Here is a 24,781-nt window from a genome sequence, read left to right on the forward strand (position 1 = left end):
GTGTGTCTCACAATCAGTCTGTAAATATTAGTCTCAGATACAAATTCATGTAAAAATGTTTCAGTGTACCAAGTAGAAGTAATGCGTCATTTTTAAACTTTAAGGAGAGTATTTTGCATAGTCTTTTATCGGAAGGAAAAAGAGGACCATTTTAAAGGGTCAAATGACCCTGGGCAACTTCCACACATATAATTCTGCACAGAAAGCAGGGAGGCCAAAGGTTGGTGGGACCAGAGCCAGTGAGAGGCAGAGCCAACTTATTCTAGTTTTGTCCCCATCCTTCTCCCTGCTGAGTTCTAAAAGGGCAACACTGAGACCAAGGGGGAGGAACTTGGCAGCTGCGATCGCCACCTGGGTGGGAAGGCAAGCAGGCAGCCAGGAACTGGATGACGACAGACTGAGGTTGGCATCTATAAGAAGAACATGGCTATGGAGGAAAGGGATTGCTGAATAATACAGCTGTGCAGAACCTCCGATTTAATTTTCCTTATATACTGATGAAAAGGGCCTTGGCATCATTTCTCACACCTGGTGCTAAAAGTGCCTTTGAACTTCTTTTGTGCCACTTCCACATCCCAAATGAACAATGGGGGGAGAGCAGGCGGAAGAAAGCCATCTTTAAAACAGACATTACACTCTAGCCAACGACATCAATTTATTTTCATTGCCAGCGTAGGAAATGCCAAAGCTGCTGGAACTCTTGCAGGAGTATCCAGGTTGGAGCTGTTTTCTGTGATCTGCTGTGGGTAACTCTGCAAAGCTGGAAGTGTGCCCTCCAGATGTTTTGGGACTACAGCTCCCATCATCCCCGGCTAACAGGACCATTGGTCAGGGATGATGGGAGTTGTAGTCCCAAAACATCTGGAGGGATGAGTTTGCCTATGCCTGATTTAAGCCCTCGCCTGGTAGCCACAGGCAATGAGTGACTGAAGGCAGGTGAGGGCATGGACTTACATGTAGGCGAGGGAGCAAGTTGATGGAGCAGGGATGAAGCATTCCATTCATAGCAGCATAGGAAGTTGTCTTATACAGAGCCAGAGAATTGTCTACATTGACTGGCAGCAGCTCTCCAGGTTTCAGACAGGGAGACTCCCCCAGCCCTACCTGAAGATGCAGGGGATTGAGCCTGGGACCTGGATGCAAAATATATCCGTACCACTGATCTATGGTCTCTCCCCCCCTCCATGGTTCCTAGAATGAACCTGAGCTCCTTCAACTTTCAGCAGCTGGTACAAACAAAAAATCCATTCTAGGAGGTGGGGGATCCACTCAACCAGCAATTCTGCTCTAGGAACCATTGAACTTTTTATCTTTATGCCTGGTATCACTCAAACGGCACTTCCTTTCATTGCTGGTCCTGGCAGGTCTCTGGAGCTGACGCTGCCTTGCTCCCTCTTCAAAACTTGCCACTTTTGGGTGACATGTTTGGTTGGTCCTAAAAAAGGTATGACCCAACAGTGGATTTCAGAAAAGACTTGATTCTCCATATACTGTATATTTGACCAGCTAGCTAGAGTGGAAGAAAAGAGGCTCACGAATGCCCCTTGGCCTACTTGAAAGTAAGTAAGCAGAGGGGAAAAGCCCACACCATGCCTGTGAGAATTTCGCCAACATTTTCTCTCCCCTTTGACAATTTCTGAATGCAGTTTCTTTTCTCATTAAGTGATGGAGAATGGTTAAAAATAATAAGAATAGTGCTCTGTGTACTTCATTCCATCCAAGCCAGTGCCAGGCTTTAGACAGCCCCTTTGCATGGTCCTGGCCATGCCCAGCAACCTTCCTTGAACCAGGGCAGGGCCCAGCCCTGCTTGTAGTGGCTGCAAAAGAATTACTGATCAACTCAGACTACAGAGCTGTGAAAGCAATACATTTGACAAATCTGTGGTCCAGGGCATTACATTTTGGGTAACTTAAAATGGTGGGCAGCCATTCTGGAAGGGAGCTGATTTTGGCTCCCATTCAAAAGCAGCAGCAGCACCTGTAACTGAAAGCACCTGTGGGCTTGGTAGAGAGGGTGATGAATTGGGGTGCAGCTGGCTTACGCCAGTGGAAGGCCCTTCTAAGTTCCTGGGACCCTTGGGCAGTTGCTGTTCTGGGACTACTCCTCACCCCACCCCAGACAGCAGCAGCATAGCTCTCTAGCCGTAACCAAACCTATTCTTCTTCCCTTGTGCCATAATTGCCTATCACTGTTGGGTGGAAAAATGTTCTGATGCATTTAGTCTCTGCAGGACTTTATTCTCACAGCTAAAATACATTAAGGAACTACCCAAGCACTTTGGACAGGCCACACCACACAGGACTCTGAGGGGATTTAGATAGCTGAAGGCTCCCCTGGTCTGAGGTTGAGACTTGATATCAAGAAGAGCCCCATTTTATGGCTTCCCAAAGGAGGGAGAAATGGAGAGAGGGGTTGGGGAACTCTCTGCCTCTCGGAAACCTGAGCCAGCTCACCTCTGGCTGACACCTGAAGCTAACTTTAGAAATTAGAGGCCTTGTAGGCCTTGGGCTTCTGCAGGGCGGGAACTGTGGAAGTTCAGGGATACCAGAGCCCAAATTATGGCCTGGGAATGCCTCAGGACTGGCTCCAACATTGTTTTCCCCTCTGGCCCTTCCACTCATGGCCTCTGTTTCAACCTGAGGGAGTTGTCCAGGGCAGCCAACTGACGTAGGAACCCCCGGTTGGGGATGATGCCTCGGTGGTCCTTGACGGTCTTTATGGCCTCCACCAAGGTCAAGCGATGGTAAATCATGAGGTAGGCGAGGACCAAAGTGGCTGATCTGCTCACCCCCACGGCACAGTGAACAAGGATCCTTCCTGCAGGAAGAAAGGGGAGATATAGATGTGCTAGATGTAGATATACAAAGTAAGTGTTGACAGTATTGCAACCAGGGTTGGACTTGGAGCCAGAGGTCCAGGGCCCTACTCAACAGAAGGAGCAGGAGGCTCCCTGCCTTCCAAACACAGTAGGGATGACTAAACACATTCAGAATAAACTGAAGTAATGCAGATTGCAATCTGAAGAGCTCCCAACCGCATTAAAACCATTATCTGAGAGTAGCTAAAGTGCACCATTGAATATCAAATGGCAGCTGAGGCATTTATGGCCCGTAAGGTTAGAGGTGCACCTCAGCAAAGATCTCTTCCAGAATGCCACCAATTTAAATAACCCCAGAGAGATTCCCTCCCCCAGCACAACCTTATATTTCCATCCTCATTTGGTTTGGAACACAGGAGTGAGGGACCTCAAGAATGGGAGCCACGTGTAGCCTTCCAGGCATTACTATCTGGCCCTCATGTCCTATTTTTCACTCCCCTTGAGTGTTTTCACTTGGTCGGAATGTATCCTTGAACTCTGATCATGCCTCTTGCATCCCTGGATGGAGAATAAAGAGGTGTGTGTGTGTGTGTGTGTGTGTGTGTGTGTGTGTGTGTAGAAAGTAGGCTATCACACAAAGGTAAAATTTGCATGGTTGCTCCACCTACTTTTGCAGCTGGCCCCACCCACCATTGGCAGATGGCCCCGGGAAATTTCCCAGGAGGGATTGTGGCTGTTTGCCTGAAAAAGGTCCCCAATTTCCACAGGACAATGACCACACTGCGTGGATCAAGTGGAAAATTGCTTGTGCCCATGCATTCTAGACACAGGACGAGCAGAAGTGTGGACAAGTCCTCAATTTTACTGGTGCATGAAGATGCATCTTTTCCTTGCTGTACACTGCCCTGGGATCCATCAGGGTGATGGGCAGTTTAGACACGTCAAAAACAAATATATGATGCGCCAGTGGTGTAGCAGAACTGCAGCCAGGCAAGATACTTGACATCTTCCTTGTGTGTCGCAGCCTCTCTCTGCCCCCAGGTCAGGCTTGACCCAGGGGTGGAGCTGTGGCTGGTGGCATTGAGCCGTTGCACGAGGAAAATGTCTCTGCAGCTTCCTTGCACACTGGAGCCAAGCTCCAATGAGGGAGCCTGTTCTGGGGGCACCTGGTAGCACTCCCTAAAAAAAATGCCTCCCCTGTTTCCTGCTTGGCAGGGGGTTGGACTCGATGGCCCTTGTGGTCTCTTCCAACTCTATGATTCTATGATTCTATGATTCTACGCTATGCATACAGGTAAAGCTAAAGGGACCCCTGAGCATTAGGCTCAGTCATGGCCGACTCTGGGGTTGCGGCGCTCATCTCACTTTATTGGCCGAGGGAGCTGGTGTACAGCTTCCGGGTCATGTGGCCAGCATGACTAAGCCGCTTCTGGCGAACCAGATCAGTGCACGGAAACACCGTTTACCTTCCCGCCGGAGTGGTACCTATTTATCTACTTGCACTTTGACGTGCTTTCGAACTGCTAGGTTGGCAGGAGCAGGGACTGAGCAACAGCAGCTCACTCCGTCGCGGGGATTCGAACCGCTGACCTTCTGATTGTCAAGCCCTAGGCTCTGTGGTTTAACCCACAGCACCACCCGCGTCCCTTTACGCTATGCATAGATACTCAGAGATAAATCCTGCAATGTTCAGCAGGGTTTATTTTCAGGTAAGTGTGCACTGGCTCACAGACTTTTTACTTTTGTGTTCAGCTTTTCCTCCAAGATGCTCAAGGCAGCACACACAGTCCTCCCTTTCTACTTTCTCCTCACAGCAAGCCTGCAAAGTAGAGCAAACTGAAAGGTAGTGATTGGCCCAAGATCACCCAGTGATCTTGGCTTCTCCCCCAAGTTTCTTGGGAACTGAGTTTTTAGGGGACCCTGATTCCATGCACAGAGCTGCCATTTCAAGCACCTGCAACAAACTACAGTTCTCAGGATTCTTGGGTTGGGGGCAGGGGAAAGCCACGCGCTTTAATTATATGCTATGGATATAGTCTGCGTGTAACAGTTAATCTCTCACTATGGGAAAGAATCTCTTTTTTTTGTGTGTATAATTTTTATTAAATTTTCTGTTTTACAATCTAAAATATTCATTTAAACAACCTAAAAGTGTCATTGACTTCCCTTCTTCTCTTTCCATGGTTCATTTTTTCATATCATAATAAATCCCTGTATATTTTACATAAACTAAACCATTCAGTATTCCATTATTACATCCATCAAAACTTGTTTACACTGTTGAATTTATCTTAATGCTGCCAGCATTTTCAGCTGTACACAGTTATTTTCCATATATTTAATAAACATCTTCCAATCTTATTTAAACGTATGTTCTTCTTGTTCTCTTATTCTATATGTTAGGTCCGCAAGCTGCACATAGTTCATCAGTTTAAGTTGCCAATCTTCTTTAGATAGGACCTCACTCGCTTTCCATTTTGGGGCTAATGAAACACGGGCCGCAGTAGTGGCATACATAAATAACCTTTTTTGACACATGGGAATTTCCATCTGAATTTTCCTCAACAAAAAGGACTCTGATTTGTTTTGGGAAAAGTACTTTTAAACATTTTTTTTGATTCATTATGAATTATTTCCCAATACTCTTCTACCCTTTAACAGGCCCACCACAGGTCTCAGCACACCAATCCCATGACAATGTGCTCACAGGCACCACTCCTACTTCCATCCAGAGCATTGTTCCCCCAACGTGAAACTCTCACCAATGGTAGGGAGACCTGTTCAGTTCTGCAAAAAGTTGGGCCATCAAGCTACTTCCCGAAATGGACTCACCTCCAGTCCTGCTCAGCGCTTTGTGGATGAAGTCAGCGGCGGGATCAAAGTAGGGGCTCATGTCAAAAGTGGGCGAGTCGTGGGCCTCAATGCCCAGGTAGCAGATGCCAGTGCCTTCATAGTAATCGGCCCCTCCCCGCCACTTGCTGTGCGAGGCATTGAGGATGTGGGTGATGTTCAGGCGTGCCAGCTCCCGGCGGTTGGCAGCTATATCTCTACATGGGGGGAAGAAGATGGAGCAGGGAAGCTTGTTAAGCAGCCCTCTCAGTGCAGCTGGCTGCTGTGCACATAAAGGAGCAAGGTTGCTCGTGCAGGCTTTTAAACAGAAAACTCAAATGGATGCAGAAAAGGGGGTGGAACGAACTTCAGAATAGGAAACATGAGAAACAGAGAGAGAAATGGAGATTTGTCTTCTGTAGGTGCCAGGAAGCTGTCAGCAGCTCCTGGCTGGTTGCCCAGGTAAGTATGAAAACAAGGAAAAGTTTCTTACTGTCCTTTTTTATTTCAATATAACAGAGAGAGGCTATAGAAGACATCTGAAGGCAGCCCTGTTTAGGGCTTTTAATGTTTGAAGTTCTATTCTGCTTTTAATGTTCTGCTGAAAGCCGCCCAGAGTGGCTGGGGAAACCCAGCCAGATGGGCAGGGTGGAAATAATAAATAAATAAATAAATATTATTATAGAACCCAGCCTCCTGGATAATGACGTTGTCCCAAGTGAATCTCCAACCCCTCGTCTCTCCCACTTCCTCATTCATCACTTCTACGGGTGCTGCTACGTTGCTTTCTGTCTTGGAGCTCTTTGCTCTCCTACTTTTAAGGCTTGCCAGGTTCTGGCAGATGGGGGGTCTGGAAGGCTTTCATGCCAGCCAACTGCCATTCCGGTCCTGCCTCCTCCTCTACCATTATTTCCCAACTTTCCGCCTCATCTGCCTCTGACCTGTGACCTCCCTCAAACCCCTGTTGTAAATCTATACAGTCATACCTCTTGTTACATTTGCTTCATGTTACGTTTTTTCAGGTTGCATCCTGCGGCAACCCGGAAGTACCAGAAAGGGTTACTTCCAGGTTTCGCCACTTGCGCATGCGCAGACGTGCCGCATGACGTAACGCGCATGTGCAAAAGCAGTGAATCGCAACCCGCATGTGCGTAGATGCGCCACTGTGGGTTGCATTCCTTTCATGTTGCGAACGTGCCTCTGGAACGGATCCTGTTCGCAACCAAGGTACCACTGTACTGTCTTCTTCCTCCTCCCTAGAGGGGTCAGGATGGGGAGGTGGTCTCCACCATTCCTCCTCTGCCCAGTCCCTGATAGTAGGCAATGTCATGCATGCCCTCCAGTTCCTTAGCAGCTGTAGATCACAGGACTTCCTCCCCACCACCATCCCCACAGTGACATCTGGGCTGGTACGTACTGATCTCCCAGGTAGAGTCCTGGCCACACTTCGTCGGCATGGTTGCAGGCTGTCTTCCCCGTGTAGAGCAGCCTCTCCAACTCGAAGACGCTGAGGATGGGGTGGCTGACGGTGTCATCGTGAATCCGCCGGCTGGGAGCCCTGGATCCGTTCCGGGAGAACCGGGACAAGAAGGCCATTGGTGCCGCCAAGCCCCCCCTTGCATCCCGGGCCTCTTGAGGGGGCTGGGGCGGGGCAGTGTTTCTGCTGCGACCACCACCCACGGTCGGTTTCTAAACTGGAAGAGAGCACAGGTGGTATTAGCAGGACCACATCCCAGCCTTCCGGATCCTGTTAAAAATGGAAATGGCTAAAGCAAGGAGTCCTTGATGGGGCTAGAGCACTGACAGCAGTGGGTAAACCAGGGCTGGATTAAGACTGGTACAGGCCTTAAGCACTGGAAAGATTATGGTGTTTTTCCCATATGCAATTCAAAATATAAGCAATGCTAAACCACAAAATCAAAACATAACTTATTCCAACATGATGGGATCTTGTTTTCTTGCATCCTTTTGATCCACATTAGTAGGCTGCCCTCTACTGTAGGTGGGGATAAATCAGAGCTTTCCAAACATGTGGCCCTCAATGCTTTATTTGGTGGCCCCCATCAATATTTGACACCCACCACTGCAGCCTTCGTGCTGCCTTCCCAAAGCTGGGTAAGGGAGGCAGTGGGCTTTGGGGAGGAAGCATGAGGGCTCAGACAGGGTCCTAGAGTCCTCCTCCCTTCTCCCCAAAGCATAGCTAGTGGTTTCTCAGCTTTGGGAATGAGGTGGGAGGGCTCTAGGACATTCCAGGATCAAATCAATATCTAAAGGAGTGCCTCCACCCCCATCGTTCTACCAGGACACTGAGGTTCTTCTCTGAGAGTCTTCCAGTGGTTCCCTCACTGTAAGAATTGAAGTTACAGGGAACCAGGCAGAGGGCCTTCTCGGTAGTGGTACCCGCCCTGTGGAACGCCCTCCCACCAGATGTCAAAGAGAACAACAACTACCAGACTTTTAGAAGACATCTGCCCAGAGTGGCTGGGGAAGCCCAGCCAGATGCGCGGGGTGTAAATAATAAAGAAATTATTATTAGTAGTAGTAGTAGTAGTAGTATTATTATAAATCAGAAACTGGGATGGCTTCTTGGAGGGTCTGAAAGACTGGTAAAGAGGTGGGACAAGCAAAAGTTTGGCTGAGCCTTCAGCCTCAGGGCACTGGAGGGACTGCAAAAAGTGTCCTATCAGAAGCTCTCAGTGATCAAGCGTAAGGAATTACTGTATTTTTTGCTCCATAAGATGCACCTGACTATAAGGCACACCTAGGTTTTAGAGGGGGAGTGCAAGGAAAAAAAATATTATTTAAAGGGAGCGCTGAGCAGAGCCTGTATGCATCCCAGGTTCTGCTCAGTGCTCCCTTTCATCAGCAGCGTGGAGTGTGTGTGTGCCGCTTGCAGGCTTTCCCCCAAGAGCCGCACACACACTCCGCACAACTCTTTAAAGGGAGTGCGCCTATCCCTGGCTTTGCGGGAGGTGGGGGAAGGGACAGAGCCGCCCGCTCTGTCCCTTCCCGCACCTCCCGCAAAAGCCATGGATAGACCCGCGAAGCCTCCGCAGGGCACGGGATGAATGCTCCCCGTGCCCTGCGGAGGCTTCATGCGAAGCTAGAACAGCTAGAGGGAGCGCTGCACAACACTCTCTAGCTGTTCTGGCTTCTGGGATAGCTGCGAAGCTTGCATTCGCTCCATAAGACGCACACGCATTTCCCCTTACTTTTTAGGAGGGAAAACGTGCGTCTTACAGAGCAAAAAAATACGGTAGGTGCCTTATGGTACTTGGAGCCCAAGTTGTTGAGAATGAACACAAAAACCTTGTGCCTGGGCTGGTAGCAAACTGGCAACCAGTACAGGTCTCCCAGCAAAGAGACATAGGATGTTGCCAGTGACTCCTGTGAGCAGTCCAGCCACAGCATTCTTGTCTGGCTTCCAGAGTGGCGTAGGCTTCATAAGCATTCCCTGACATATTTTACAAGGCCTTTTGCAAAAGAAAAGAAAGAAAGGCGGAATAAAACGGGGACGGGAATAGGAAAATAGGTCTGTGGTAAACAGGACACTTGGATAACATGTTGTTTTGAATGATCTCGAAAGGACAAATTGGGCTTGGCAGCTGTGTTGCCCTTGAAACACTACTAGTTTGGGGGCTCAATAGCCTGAGCTCCAGGAACCCGGTGAGTTTGGCATTGCTCCTGCCTGGCATTTTCTGTTTCAGGCCCCATCAGTGCCAGGCATTGAAAGCAGCAACACAGCTGCTTAAAACTGTCATGGTTTCCCCCAAAGAATCCTGGGAGTTGTAGTTTGGTAAGGGACTTTGGTTGGGAATTGTTAGGAGACCCTTGTTCCTCTCACAGAACCACAATTGTCTGAGTGGTTTAACAATCAATCCTACATCTCCAAAAACTCTGGGTACTGTAGCTCTGTGAAGGGAATAGTAGTCTCCTAGCACCCTTAACAAACTACAGTTCCCAGGATTCTTTGGGGGAAGCTGTTTAAAGTGGTATGATCCTGCTTTAAATCTGTAGTGCAGATGGGGCCTGACGCTACATTGGATTGCCCGTGTACTTGGACAATTTGAAACCTGCTTTCTTGTTCAAATAGACAAGCGAAGAAACCCAACTGCCACTTTAGTGTTCGATAATGGGCATTCAATCATTTTACATGACTTTTAATGAATTCACATGTGCAGAGGAGAAATAAACGCTGGTTGGCGTTTTCCTCAGCTTTTGAGCTGGCATCTCCTGACCAGCTGGGATGGGGATGAGCCCAGCTGCTGCCTTCCTTCAAAACGATGTTTGGCCAGCACAGCTCTGCCAGCTCAGAGGCTGCCAAGGCAGGAATAGTAATGAGGGAGGCTGGCAGGTGCCAGGAGCTTTGTACAGAGACAGCCAGGAGCTGGAGGAGAAGGAAAACAAAAATCAAGATATCTCCACCCTGGCACTGACCCCGTTACAAGGAAAAAGACAAATTATTCACCCAGCTCCACACGCACTTGGGTCCTCTTGTGGTATTTAGGGGAGCTCTGATTTTCCACTAGGAGGGCAGAAAGTTTTTAAGGAACCCAAGGAGGAAAAGGAAACCCATTTCTGCTCTCTTTGGGGAGGAACTGTCATGCAGTGGAAAGAATACGACTTTTGCATACAGAATGTCCTTGTTTTAATTTCCAGCATCTCCAGCTGAAAGGACCACTTAGGTGGATGGGAAGCTCCCCTCCATGCCTGGGACCCCAGGGAGCTGCTGCCAGTCGGAGTAGGCAGCAGTGGCCTAGATGGACAAAGAGTTAGATCTGGTCCCCAAGACACCTTCCTATATAACCTGAAGCTCACTTTCCTGGCTCTCAAAACTGCCGAGTTGAATTGCTCTGCTTCTGCATTGTGACACCGGGGGTATAATCTGAGCCAGAACGCACCAGGGCCACAGTTGGGAATCTTTTCCCAATGTCTTAAGGTGCTTTCCAGCTGTGGATAATTTAGCAACACCCAATTGTTGCTGTGTTGCTTTCAGCTAGAAGTGGAACAGCGACTCGTACCATGTCCTGCCAAGTGGGCAGCCTCCCTTTCTTCAGCCCCAAAGGTTTGTGGGTGAGGGGGATTTTCATTAGGACTACTGTGCATTGAAACAGGGCTAAATACACCCTAATCATTATCTTTCCCAATGCAATTTAAGGCCCAGTGGTTTGGAGGGATTAGATATAAAAGCAATGCTGTTTGGAAAATGGAGGGTTAAAATGCCAGAGTTGCTCTTAGGAAATGGCTAGAGTAATCTATGCAGGCCGTAGCTGGTCACAATAGCAACACAATAGTCCACGGACACCTGCAGAAATTGTGCAGCTACTCCCTGGAGCTAAAAAAGGGCAGCTTTTCTGAGCTCTGGAAAACAAACAAACAGAAGCTGAACAGGCAAAACACGAAAAACATGCAAAACCTTCCCCATGATTTCATGCACATGTCCTGTTAAAAGTGAGTTCACCATGTGTGACTATTCAGTGGCAAATGCCCAGTGAAGACGCAGCTTTAGCATGTATGAAGTTGTCCTAAAGAGCTGGTGCTCCCTGGAGAAGGTGCAGAATTTTGTTCTCTCACCACCGAGTAACCTCAGGCAGACATCACAAAAGCTGGACATTAGGGGTCTCTGGCACCTCTCATTTCAGGAACTGTGCCCAGGGATCACTTCATCGTATGCCTATCCAAATGCTGCTGTTGTATCAATCTATCTGACTCTCTCTTGCTGAACTTTGGAATATGTTCAGCCTGCTACTTCCCAGCTCTTTTCTGTCAGAATCAGGTTGGGGGAATCCACTTTTTGCAGAGGAGATAGGAGGTGCCAAACCCATTCTGGGAGGCTGGGAGCATTGCAGCTGCAGCTATTAGGAAGTTCTTTCAGAATATTAAAAATGGCCTCTGCTGGGTCCGATTATTTTTCAACCAAGCCCAGTGCTGTGTACTCCATGGGTAGGCAAACTAAGGCCTGGGGGCTGGATCCGGCCCAACTGCCTTCTAAATCCACCCTGCGGACTGTCTGGGAATCAGCATGTTTTTACATGAGTAGAATGTGTCCTTTTATTTAAAATGCACCTCTGGGTTATTTGTGTGGCATAGGAATTCGTTCATATTATTTTTCCAAAATGCAGTCTGCCCCCCCCCCCGAAGGTCTGAGGGCCAGTGGAGCGGCCCCCTGCTGAAAAAAGTTTGCTGACCCCTGGTACTCTGACAGGCAGCAGTTCTTCAGAATCCCAGGCAGAGGGTCTTTTGCACCCTCTGTTGTCTGATCCTGTGGAGCGATGCTAGGGACTGAACCTGAGGCCCATGGCTAGCCCTCTCGTTTAGGCCATTTGAGACACATCTTAAGCAGAGGACTTTGAGGAGCAGTGCAGTGGTGCCTCCTCTAGGAGGAGCCAGTGTGGTGTAGTGGTTAAGAGCGGTGGACTCGTAATCTGGTGAACCGGGTTCGCTTCCCCGCTCCTCCACATGCAGCTGCTGGGTGACCTTGGGCTAATCACACGTCTCTGAAATCTCTCAGCCTCACTCACCTCACATAGTCAAAATAAAAAAATTCCTTCCAGTAGCACCTTAAAGACCAACTAAGTTAGTTCTTGGTATGAGCTTTCGTGTGCATGCACACTTCTTCAGATACACCTCACATAGTGTTTGTTGTGGGGGAGGAAGGGAAAGGAAAACGTTAGCTGCTTTGAAACTCTTTAGGGTAGTGATAAAGCGGGATATCAAATCCAAACTCTTCTCTAGGCTGCCCACTGCCCATCCACATCTCCTCTGTTGCTCCTCATGCCTTACTCTGAGAAAGAGTCACTCCTCAGAGCAAGGCATTGTGGGGGGAAGTGGCCTTGGAGAGACTATCCATGGCTTTGCTGCCGTGACAAATGCCCTTTGAACTTCAGAAAGAATCGACACCTTGCCCCAGAAAAATAGCCACTTGCTCTGATACAAGGTCTCAGTTTGAGACTGACCCTGTAGACATGCCGGTGTTGGGTGAGGCCAGAGGCCAAAGTGGGCAGGGCAGCAGGTGTAAAATTGACCTTTGTACAGGAGGCTGATTTCCACACAATCCCTCTCTATCCCTCAAAGTAAGAGCCCTTCCAGAGTTCAAGGACAAATTCCAGCCTGGCAAAAACTCTCAGGTTCTGAAGTTGGGATAGCAAAAAAGGGTTAGTTTTGAGGATCAGAGAGAGATGCTTGGAAGGGCTCACTGGGTCCCTGGGCTGAAGATTCCTCACTCCTTGATATAGGGTCCTTCTTCTGAGTGAGTCATTGTTGGGTGACAGCCTGTTGACTCACCTGCCCTTGCTGTAAGGTAAAGGTAAAGGGACCCATGACCATTAGGTCCAGTTGCAGACAACTCTGGGGTTGCGACGCTCATCTCACTTTACAGGCCGAGGGAGCCGGCGTACAGCTTCTGGGTCATGTGGCCAGCATGAATAAGCTGCTTCTGGAGAACCAGAGCAGCACACGGAAACGCTGTTTACCTTCCCGCCGGAGCGGTACCTATTTATCTACTTGCACTTCGTGCTTTTGAGCTCCTAGGTTGGCAGGAGCAGAGACCGAGCAATGGGAGCTCACTCCGTCGCGGGGATTCGAACTGCCCACCTTCTGAACAGGTGACAGCCTGTTGATTCACCTGCCCTTGCTGTAGCAGAGGCAAAAGTCAAAGTACAGAGCATGAGGAGGAAGAGGAAAAAGAAAAGCAGACCGTGGTATTTGCTGGGCCATCTCAGGTGGCTACATGTCTTCATTCAGAACTGCTGGGAATGTCTGATTTCAAAGCATAGGCTCCATCACTCTGTCACATCCACTTTGGTGCTGACTTGCTTCAAGAGGACAGCTTTCTCTGGAGCCTTTGCTGCTGGGTGTGGTGCCAGGCAAAAATGATAATACCAAAAATCTGAACTGGGTAATGCAGAGGATATCGCATCGTGTTCAGAAATGGGTGCACATACACACATGCTTAACACAATCACCAGAAATGATTGGTTGTTTCTGAATTGCGTAAAATTGTTTAGAATATTGCTCTGTACTTTCTGAACTTGGCCCAAGCTGTGCCTGCGTATCGGTCTGGGAGTGAAACAGGGATGCCCTCACACACGGCGGTGGTTTCTCTATCTTCCCCTTGTTTACCGATTGAAAGCAGAACTGCTTTTATAAGGACTCTGCATCCTGTGGATTGTGAACAAAATGGGGGATGGAGGAGTCTGCTTGAGCCCCTGATAGCAGACAGTTCAAGGAGGGGGACTTCAGGCCAGTGAGCTGAGTGCCAACACCATCTCTTCGTTACCCTTCATGAGAAGGTCCAGGAGTAGAAAAACAACAACTCTCTCTTTCATTGCTACATCAGAATAAAGTATTACATTCAGGGGTGGCAGCCAGTCTGAAACCTGAGTGCTTTAACCCAGCAGGGGAAGGTTTTACAAGCCTGTGAAGGGAAATAAAGCTTTTCCATCTACTGGGCTATAACACAGAGGTGGGAAAACAAGATTCCTCCAGATATGGCTGGACTGCAACTCCCTTCATCCCTGACCGGTGGCCATGCTGTCTGGGGCTGATGGGAAACGGAGTCCAACAACATCTGGGGAGCCACAGGTTCCCCGGCCCTCCTGGAACAGCTCATCTGGGGCCTGTGGCTTTTGCAGCAAGGCAGCTGCGTTTCTAAAGGATTGGTAGCCGATGGTCATTTAGCTTAACGGGAATCAAGCACTGGGTGGGGCACCCTTCCAGGCTGGAGATCAGATGCAACAGATCCACTCCTCTCCATGGACCAGCCCTGTTCAGAATACACGCGTGGGGTGGGAAGGGAGATGTTTTTCTTCCTGCACGATGTTGCACACGATGCACTGCTCTTTTAATGCTCCCACCGGAGCACTAGCAGAGGGGAAAGTAGAGACTGCCTCCTGCTTGTTGTTTTGTCTGCCTTGCTTCCCAGCCTCATAAGACGAGCAAGATAAGAAGCCATGTTCCCATGCTGCGCAACTCTCTCCTTGTTATCTATCTTTTTCACAGGGTTTCATGCATAAGAGCCCTTATTTTATCTGTCCTCTCAGTGGGAGGCCACAATTGTTCCCACTTTACAGAGGCAGAAAAATGAGACTGAGTGTGAAGAAGACGTCTCTGGCTCGAGGTATCCAGTTTAAGCCTAAAAGCCAAGCAGAGTCCTCAACTCTACCCCCCTCAGTCCTTCCAAAATTATCCACATGCCCAATTGCGCTGGTTCTTAGCCTGGCAAATTTTTTTGCCAAAAAGCAGCCTTTCAAGAGCTTTGATATGTTTTGAAAGACATGAGCTCCAAGAACGAGTTCTGCGTGGCAGCAGTGTTTGGGAAGGAGGCACATTTTCTTTGAGACCAGGATCAATCCCCTGAACTATGTGACCCATAGATACCCCACCCTTATATGCACATCAGCATGAATCTGGCTCTTGTTTTCCTTCGGCTGCACTGTTGGGATGACAAGTTAGGTAGCAGAGAGTAAATACCACAGGCTCATGCATGCAGCCTGAGACCTCCCACTCCAACAAGCCTCGATCCTGCCAAAGTTCTGCCACAGTTCCCTGCCACATACAAACATGCAAAGCATCGAATAGCCTGCTTCTTCTTCTAAATGGCAGCTTCTCCGAGAGAGGACAGGCAGAAGCGTCTCCTTGCTGGCACAGCGCAAGGGGGAAACACCAAGGAAGCCACAGGCTCTGTCCTGCAATGGAAGTGCCACAAAGAGACAACAAGAGAGCCAGCTGGCCCCAGTTACTTTACCTTTGTCAAGGCTCTGCTTTTTCTCAGCTGGGAAAGAAGGCTTCTCCTTCAGATCTAGTCGGCCATCTCCTCTGCTCTCCCTCTCCTTGCTGCTGCTGCTCCTGCTACTGACGCTGTTGCTGCTGAAGAAGGGGAAAGGCTGCTGTCTCAACATCTATTTTAAGCCCTGGCATGTCCAGGGGCAGATTTGTTTCCTATTAGACAGTGAATGGGTGAGAGAGAGTAGAGTAGCAGCTCAGGAGACAGCCAGTCAGAGAGAGCAGGCACGTGCAAACACACGCCACAGATGCACCACACGCTCGCTCGCTCGCTTCAGTCTGCACGGCAACACAGGAGCACACCTGTGCTACCATGCGAAAGCCCGACGCAGACCCTTCACTGTGATTAATATGTTAGTTCATGCAAACGAATGCAAGGCCATTGTTGGGAGCAGGGACAGCCAGCCGATAACCCCACAGGGCAAATGCAGCCGGCAAAGCCATTGTTAAGCTAGGTCTGGGCTGCTGTGCCACATTTTTCATCCAATCCAAGCTGGGAGAAAAACATTTCACTAGTAAGAAAAGGGAAATACATTAAAAAAACACAACCCCCCACATAATAGTTATGAGAGCTAGTCCTCATCTGGATGTTAGAGACAGAACAAAATCCATACCCCAGTTGGGGGCTACTTGGAGGAAACACGGGAGAGTGCAAATGTGCATAAAAACATGAGCTGCTCTGCTTCGGAAAGCACACTCGCAGCAATGCTGTTACCCCATCTCAGGAAGAATGAGTCCCATCAGTCAAAAGGCAAAGAGGCTGTGCAGGGTGCTGATTGGCTGGGGGGTTGGTGACATCAACAAGCACCCTCCCCTCTCTTCACTGAGCATTTTTTCCCAGCTGAAGAAGAAAACATGTTTTTAACCTTTTTTTAAAAAAAATCATGCACTTCCGACGTGGTGCAAAAGGAAATTTAAACACACAAAGGTAAATAGCCCACCTGAAGTATGGGAGGAGGAACAAAAATGTCTCATTTGAAGGTAGAAAGAAGCTGGACTCATCCTATGGGGCAAAAATATGATAATAATAATCCTGGGTTTTTATGCACAAACCTTATATTCTTCACAGGAGACCTGCCTTTTACTGGGTCACACTGTGACCTGGCATGACCTAGTGTCTGAGGAAGTGTCTCTCCCAAGTTTCTTAGAAGAATCCTTCACATCCTCTGATTGTTTTCACTGGAGATGTCAGTGAGACCTTGGGGACTCCAATTTCAGCAGTGACTTGCGCAACACCAAAAATTGCCCTCCCCCTTATCACCTTCCATTCTACATTACAGTGCCCCCGGGGCTCCGTGCCCAGTGTGACTGAGCAGGTCACATTCCCCTAAACCTGCCTCTGTGAATGACTGAACCCGGGACTTTTTGCATGCAAAACACAATGCTCTGGCAATGTGCTCTGACTCCAACTTATCCATTTCATTTAAATGTTAATGCATTCCTAGCTCATGCAGTTCTACAGAGACCAGGACACACAAGCTTTGGGCTTGTCCATCTCTCTGTTTGCTCTGCCTCTTTTCCCCAGGAAAACCTGTGGCTTACCGCTGAATCGAACCAAACGGCTATCGGGTTTTCTGCAGACTGCTGTGTCAGGGACGGTGCTGAGGAGGGCTGCACTGAGGAAAAATGGTGGGAGCCACCCCCTCCTCCTGATCCTGAATCTTCCCAGGAGCAGGAGGACAGTATAGATTTGGAACAGTGGTTTGCAGAAGGACATAGTTTAGAAGGCAGAAGCTGGGAAATACTGGATGGGGAACAGCTAGAAGAAGAAACACTGGAAAAGAGAGAGTTAACAGATTCATAGTCTCTGTAAAGTATCCACCCTCCTTCCCCAAAGTATGGAGAGCTCAGAAAGTGTTGGAACAGAAAACACAGAGGCTTCAAGCTCAGATTACAAGATGTAGGAATGACGTAGATTAATAAGGATGGAAGGTGGGGGGGAGTGACCTTAATTGGGAGCCCTGCCATTCTGGTTAGATGCTTTATTTTGTCCTTCACTGTGTTTATTAAAGAAACTAACTGGTAAGAATTCCCAACATTTGATCTGCTCATTTGCAGCCACGGGGGAGGAAGCCCATTCCCAGAAGCCTGACATGCTGTTTGTTCTGATTCAGAAGCAAAGAGCATATTTTCCAAGCAGGCATGGGGCAACCAGAAGTGTGGCTGAGTCTCAACTAAGCCTGGATCTACACTGATTTTCTAAATGTTATTAAATACAACATTCTACAATGTTTAATGGCAGTTTCTCTTTGCTGCTCTGCAGCGCCCTCTGGTGCCACATTTTAATAACACATTTTTAACGTTATAAACCATGAGTGTAGATTCGATCTAAGTAGGGATTACCCTCCCAGAAACATGTTAGTAGTACATCCCACCCCACAATTGATAACCAGCTAAGAACAAGGACTCCACAGCTATAAAACCCTTACTGTTACGTGGAGTTCATACCCTGCAAGTGTTTTGGAAAAAGTGGGACAATCTTTTTTTTTCTTGCGAGACAATGGTGACCATTTTGGATGCTTTGATCTAGAGCAATTTCGCACTGCAGTCTCCCCCCCAAAAACCCCACTTTGTTGTGCCTGCAGCCTCACATGGTGCCCCAAAATGTGTGTTTTGGGGTGCTATGCTTGAAAAAAGTGGTTTTTAAGGGGGAAATCGTGGCACAAAATTGTGTGAGATCACAGTGTCCAAAATGGCCTCTGTTCCCTCATGAGAAAAATCAGGAAGATGGCATCCCCGAAGATTGTGTCCCAGATTTTGCCATCGACGTACTGGAAGGTATGGGAATTTGAACCTTAGGAAGGTGGGGGAGTCACGAAGCAAAGTACGCTTTCGGCCACAATATATTTTTGTCTGGAAAACAGAGAGACCTCCAAGGATACAGAAGCCTATTTTGTTGACCAGTTCATCAGTTGCATCCTCTAATAGGGATAGAAGGATCTGCCCATCTTGGGTCTCTCAGTTTCTCATTTCTCCCCATCTGAATTTCAGTTCTTCCTATTTCTGCAGTGATCCACAATTCTGTTTTGTTAAATCCTCATGAAAATTATTCAGTATTATAGCATGCCTTTCTACTGAAAAACCCAGTTTTGTATGCAGTTTGGACCAATGTACATACACATTTTTCTCAACTTATTTCTCTTGAGATAATGCATTTTTGTATATTATATTCACAAATGCGTACACTTAATGCACACTTCCCCCTAATATATGCATTTTTGTAAACTTTGCTTGGTTGGAGAACTGATATCATGTGGATAAGCTGCCAGCCACTGCCCTGTAGACAATACTGACCAATGACCTGAACTCAGTATAAGGAAGCTTCTTATACTCAAAAAACAAAGTCCATTTCTGGTCTGTGTGAGTTTCACATGTGTTCATAAATATTTTCTGTTTCCAAATTTCTACCTTGATTTGTGTGGTTTTTCTTTTTTTAAAGAAAACAACTACCTGAAAACAGATTTGTATTTAAATACAGTGCTACCTCAGGTTAATAACTTAATTCAATGCTACCTCAGGTTAAGAACTTAATTCGTTCTGGAGGTTTGTTCTTAACCTGAAACTGTTCTTGACCTGAAGCACCACTTTAGCTAATGGTGCCTCCCGCTGCTGCCGGGCCGCCGGAGCATGATTTCTGTTCTCATCCTGAAGCAAAGTTCTTAACCCGGGGTACTATTTCTGGGTTATCGGAGTCGGTAACCTGAAGCGTATGTAACCCGAGATACCATTGTACACATTGAAATAAGTTCAAAACTATGTATTTCTTCCCAAAATGTGCACTTTTAATGGTCTTTTCTTTTGAAGTACACCTTTCTAAACATATTTTATCCTAAAATATGATTTTAGAAGCATTTTTTAGCATTTTGGGGGGAAGGAGAACTGCATTACAACATTTGGGGAAGTGTGAAATCCAAAGGAAAGGTGTGTTCTGATTGATAGTTCAAAAGGGGAAGCTCAAGTTAGTTTCTATTGGAATTGGTAAAGAACAAATTCATCAAACATATGTCCTCTCTCATATGGGGTGGGGAATCTTTTTCAGCCCAAGTGTTGCAATATTTCATGGCCAACTTTCTGGGACACATATGCCAGTGTAGGGAGGTCAGAGCAACGGATGTTACAGTACTTTTAACTTAGGACACCCCCCTCAAATATCTCCATAAAGGAGATGCATTATCACAATTCAAAGATACAAATCGTAGGAAGAAATAATCAATCTGGCCAAAGTGATTTTTTTAGAATTACACAACTTTTAGAAGACATCTGAAGGCAGTCCTGAATCGGGAGGTTTTTAATACTTGATGCTTTTATTATGTTTTTAGATATGCTGTAAGCTGCCCAAAGTGGCGATGGGTGGAGTATTATTATTATTATTAATAATAATAATAATACTGAAATGTACTTCTGTTTTATTAGGCATATGAACACACATAGTGACAACAAATAACCTCCAGTCACCCACAAGCGTTTCCAGAAGGACTTCCATTGAACCAACTGATGTAATAATGAGTAATGTGACTTTATATGAGCCTTTGTAGACTTGAGCAACCAGTTATGACAATTAGCTGTTCTCCAGAAGGTGGGAGGATGAAGCATGTATTGCTTTGTTTGTTGTTTTCTTGGTTACTTGATGCTATTTTTGGAAAAAAGCAATGAACATTTTTAAAGCATTGGAGGAGCAGCCATGGGGTATCTTGTGGAGAGTCCTGGGGGCCAGATACATAGGCATTGAGGGCCACATTCAGACCCAGGGCTGAATGAATACCTTTAGAGCCCCTAAGCACTGAGGGGGAAGATATGGTGCCTCTACAGTGGTGCCTCGCAAGACGAAATTAATTCATTCCGCGAGTTTTTTCGTCTAGCGAATTTTTCGTCTTGCGAAGCACAAAATCCCATAGGAATGCATTGAAAATCAATTAATGCGTTCCTATGGTCAAAAAAAGTCCAAACAAAGCCAAATTTGGTACAACAAGAGTTTATTAAGTGCTCTTTAAAGTCACACATACTGTAAAGAGCATTTCAAAAATTGAAGGAACAATAAATTAAGTTTCTAAACATGACAGAAAAACATTTAAAAATCAACAAAGTGTACAGTACATTTTCTAAGACTCTGGGGGACAACTCGAAGAAGGTTCCTCTTCCACTCTATGCTTCTTGCTGAAGAACCCCCTCCTCAACTGTTCCCCCAGCCACCCACCACACAGAAATTCAAATCCAGAATTTTTTTTTAAAAACAGCAGAATGGCTCAATGGTCACAGAAAATCATAAAAATGCAGAAAAAAACCCACACAAGCTTCCAGATTCTTGCAAACCCCTCCTCAACTGTTCCCCCAGCCACCCACCACACAGAAATTCAAATCCAGATTTTTTTTAAAAAAACAGCAGAGTGGCCCAATGGTCACAGAAAATAATAAAAATGCAGAAAAACACACACACAAGCTTCCAGATTCTTGCAAACCCCTCCCCAACACCAAGTCCTTGAATTCCAAACACCCCAACCCAAAATCCAAACCCCCCCAAAAAAGTTTTAAAAGTTTAACTTACCAAATGGCTGCAAAAGAAGTTTTGGAAAAGCTTCAAAAATCACCAAAGTCTTCAAAAACCTCAAAAAAGGCTACCATACCACGTTCTATGAGTTGCTCCTCGAAGTCAAGTCGCAACTGTATTAACGGTGTTAAGAAAAAGGAAACAAACTTGCAAGACATTTTTGTTTTTCGTCTTGCGAAGCAAGCCCATAGGGAAATTTGTCTTGCGAAGCAGCTCAAAAAACGCAAATCCCTTTTGTCTAGTGAGTTTTTTGTCTTGCGAGGCACCACTGTATATGCAACTGTATATGCAACTCAAAATAAAAAGGTTACTATATACACAAAACCTACATTTGTGCTGAAATGCCTGGATTTTCTGCTTGCAAAATTCTGGATAATTTCAGTGAAGCTATCTCAATGAAGCATGTCCACATCTATACATAGGGAAGTGAATCAAGTCTGTCCTGACACATTGTTGTTCTCCGAGGGTTTCTTCTTCTTCTTTCCAGCTGAGAAAAAGAGTGTTCTGTGGAGCAGTTAGTAATCATCAATGTTAGAAAAATGACGAGTACTTCAGTGCTTGCTTTTTTTAAAATAAAGCAAATATCAAAATAATTTTCTTTTTCTGCTTTGATGATGCTCTAAGGCACCTGCTTGGTCTGCCTACTGGGCAACCCAGCACGGCTTGGCTCCCAGTTCCTTAGCTCCCTCCCACCTTGTTCTAGTAAGCATGGCTGCCTTTATCCCCAAAGGCACAAAATCCTTCCCTGTTGGCAAAGAGTCTCCCTCCCTCCCCTCTGGGTGAATAACCTCAGCATGCACGGCTGATTCCCCGCTGCGTTCTCCCTTTAGTGCAGCGACGAGGCAGCCTTTCTTCCCAAGGCCCTCTGAATGAGCTCTCCCTCGCCAGCGCACAGCTCATATTCAGAAAGGAATTTGTCTAATCCCATCACTCAATTGCAAATCTGAATTTAAAAGCTAAGAGGCTTTGGGAAATGAAATTAGGTGGATAAATGTTTTTGGTTTCCTGCCGCCTATGGGGCACTGGCTGGTCATTTCCACTGACATGCTTGTCTGTCAGATTCTCATCGGGCGCTAACAGGGGAAGCTCTTGGAAGGAACCAGCATCCTTGCTTCTCTCCTTTTGCCCCCCCCCTCCCTCCAAATACAGATGAAATGCTAAACATAGAACAAAATGTCAGCATCTCCTGAAAAGAAAGGAAGGGAAATCTCAGCTGTTTCCACTGCATTGACCTCACCCCTTTTCAAAACCAGGGACAGCTGTGTATTCAGTTGGCTCTGCGGATGAAGTCATTGATTTAACTCGAGGTGGGTTCCTGGGCATTCGGTGGTAGCTCAAGGTAGCTGGCTGCAAGCTCTTGTTAGGTGGGGACGGAAGTGGGTGTCAAGGCACAGCTGAATGCACATATTGCTACTGGGCAGACAAATGGAACACAATTCAGGAATGAAGAGGAGCCAGATACTGTGACCTGCAGGGCAGGGCTGTCTTTAGCAGATGCAGCGCCGGAGTGCAAATATCTGCCCAGCCCCCCCAAATTACCACGGATGGTGGGGGGGGGGAGAAGCTGTGCACTGCCAGCCATGGGGGGGGGGCGCAACTCCCCCCCCCCATGCCGCTGCAGGAGAGCAATGCCCACAGAGGTTTGGGAAGGAATCATAGAATCACAGAATCATAGAGTTGGAATAGACCACAAGGGCCAACCCCCTGCCAAGCAGGAAACACCATCAGAGCACTCCTGACATATGGTTGTCAAGCCTCTGCTTAAAGACCTCCAAAGAAGGAGACTCCACCACACTCCTTGGCAGCAAATTCCACTGTCGAAGCTGCATGCCCTTCAGCCATATAGTTGGTGGGGCACAGCTGGTGGACGTGCAGGGAAAGGGGAGGCCGTCAGCAAAGCCTCGCAGCTCCCCCACTCACTGGGGCGCCCCTGAGAGGCCGGCGCCCTGGCGCGACGCATCACTAAGCCCTATGGGAAAGACGTCTCTGGTGACCTGGAAACTTTAAGCAAAGATATCACATTCAACCAAAACTTGGCTTTGAATAGATGTGGATCATCATTGACAATGATGTCAGGGTATCTTACGGATGGCCTGAACCCTTATATTCCAGCTCAGCCACTGAGCTCATCTGTAGGAGCATCACTGGTTATCCCCCAAGTTGGTGAGGCTCGTGAGACATCAATACGAAACCAATCCTTTAGTGTCGTTGTCCAAGGCCCATGGAATGCTATTATAATAGCGATTCAGCAGATATCTTCTATATTGACCTTTAAACGTTTTATGAAAACACTATTCCAAAAGTTTTTAACTTAAGGGCATTCCCACCAAACATGAATAAATGAACCAAGCTTTCCATAGCTCAGCAATGGAAGAACCGGACTGAAGTACCCCTGAACATATGGGAAAATAATATCTGGGATACAGCATTGTCCAAACATCCCACCAGACACAGGATGGCAGTTAAAGGCATAACGAATAGAGACACCTTCCAAGAAATGTGGACCCCTTTCTTTAACTAGGTTAATGACTAAAATAAAGATCTTATACCAACCACTCAATAGTCTCAGTGGAGAGGTTGCATTAAGAAATATGTTTGAATGTGGAATGTGTAAGTGTATGTCTAGAGACAATGGATAAAACAAACACCATTAGCTGTACTGCTGGATAAGTGTTTATTGTATTTGTATTTGTTTAAAAATCAATAAAAAATGGTTTAAAAAAGAAAAATAAATGTTCCCTAGCATTTTTGTATGCTATTTTAGTGGGAGGAAAATGTATGAATCCCTGTGGACCACAACAAAAGACTGAACAAGGAAAGGTGAACAACAAAAGAATCATCTGGGTGGTTGGATTCAAAACTCGGGGCTAGCACACCGAGAGTCCCAGTGGCAGAGTATTAAACTCACAAAAATTAGCAGCAGTATAGCATTTAAAACATTCCCGTCTTTCTATCCCTTTTGCAAGGAACAGACCACACACTGGAAAGTAAGTTTGAAATGATTTACTTATAGATTCAAAGGTCTGGTACATGTGCTGTTCCATGCAGCTGCAAGGAGAACACAGGCAAAATACTCTTGAGTAGAAAATACATAATATAGTTCCAAACACATGCTCTAAACTTGAGAGCAAGCTTACACACATCCTCCTTCATTGGTTACAGGTGCAGGGAGAGAAAGAGAAAGGAAGTAGAAAGGTTTCACTTCCTTCCTCTCCACAGGAGAGGGGGCGTGACCTAACTGAGTCTATCTAGTAATACTACTGTGGTCTTTAACCCTTTCATGGACTAACTAGCAGTTGTGCATAGTTACAGTATGCTTGACTGTAGTCTCCCACAATTTTCACTAATACGTACATTTTGCACACTTTGCCCTGAGGAAGTGCAAGTTTCAAATGTTGGCTATATTTCAGTTCACTAACTGTTTCAGAAAATACAAACTACATAGATTTGCCTTTAAATGAAAACTGAACTGGATTTCTCCACCTTCCCTACCTAGACATAAACTTCATTTAACTCAGTGGGACTTACTTCTGAACAGACATGCATAGAATTGGACTGTTGTATTGATGAGTGTGCAGCTTCTTATTGACGTGTCACACTTCTATGACTCCCTGATCACAATATTTTCTGCCTGGCTTATGGCATCAGAATACATAAAATAAACAATAAACTAATAAAACAGGTTTAAACAACACATTGAAAAATAGAAGGTTTAAGAGATCTTAAAAGGTCTTAAAGTTATTGAATCCTGACCAAACGAACACCTGAATATTTGAAATTGTGCTGTGTAAATAAAAATTACACA

At 46.6% G+C, this 24,781-nt stretch overlaps 1 protein-coding gene across 2 annotated transcripts; it reads right to left on the reverse strand.

Moving 5' to 3' along the window:
* Positions 1 to 630: 630 nt before the first annotated feature.
* On the reverse strand, positions 631 to 15,781 carry DUSP26 (dual specificity phosphatase 26). Of its 2 annotated transcripts, none has more exons than XM_083480779.1 (4): positions 15,394 to 15,781; positions 7,066 to 7,337; positions 5,652 to 5,866; positions 631 to 2,818 (listed from the first exon to the last, which is right to left on the reverse strand). In XM_083480779.1, the coding sequence occupies exons 2-4, from the start codon at positions 7,242 to 7,244 to the stop codon at positions 2,619 to 2,621; spliced, it is 594 nt and encodes a 197-aa protein (XP_083336905.1). In that variant the 5' UTR covers positions 7,245 to 7,337; positions 15,394 to 15,781; the 3' UTR covers positions 631 to 2,618. The 2 variants fall into 2 exon arrangements, with proteins under 2 accessions (XP_083336905.1, XP_083336904.1); XM_083480778.1 differs by having other exon boundaries at positions 7,066 to 7,342; positions 15,394 to 15,773.
* Positions 15,782 to 24,781: the final 9,000 nt, after the last annotated feature.

Source organism: Podarcis liolepis, assembly GCF_965112155.1.
Source record: "Podarcis liolepis genome assembly, chromosome: 16".
Lineage (NCBI taxonomy): Eukaryota > Metazoa > Chordata > Lepidosauria > Squamata > Lacertidae > Podarcis > Podarcis liolepis.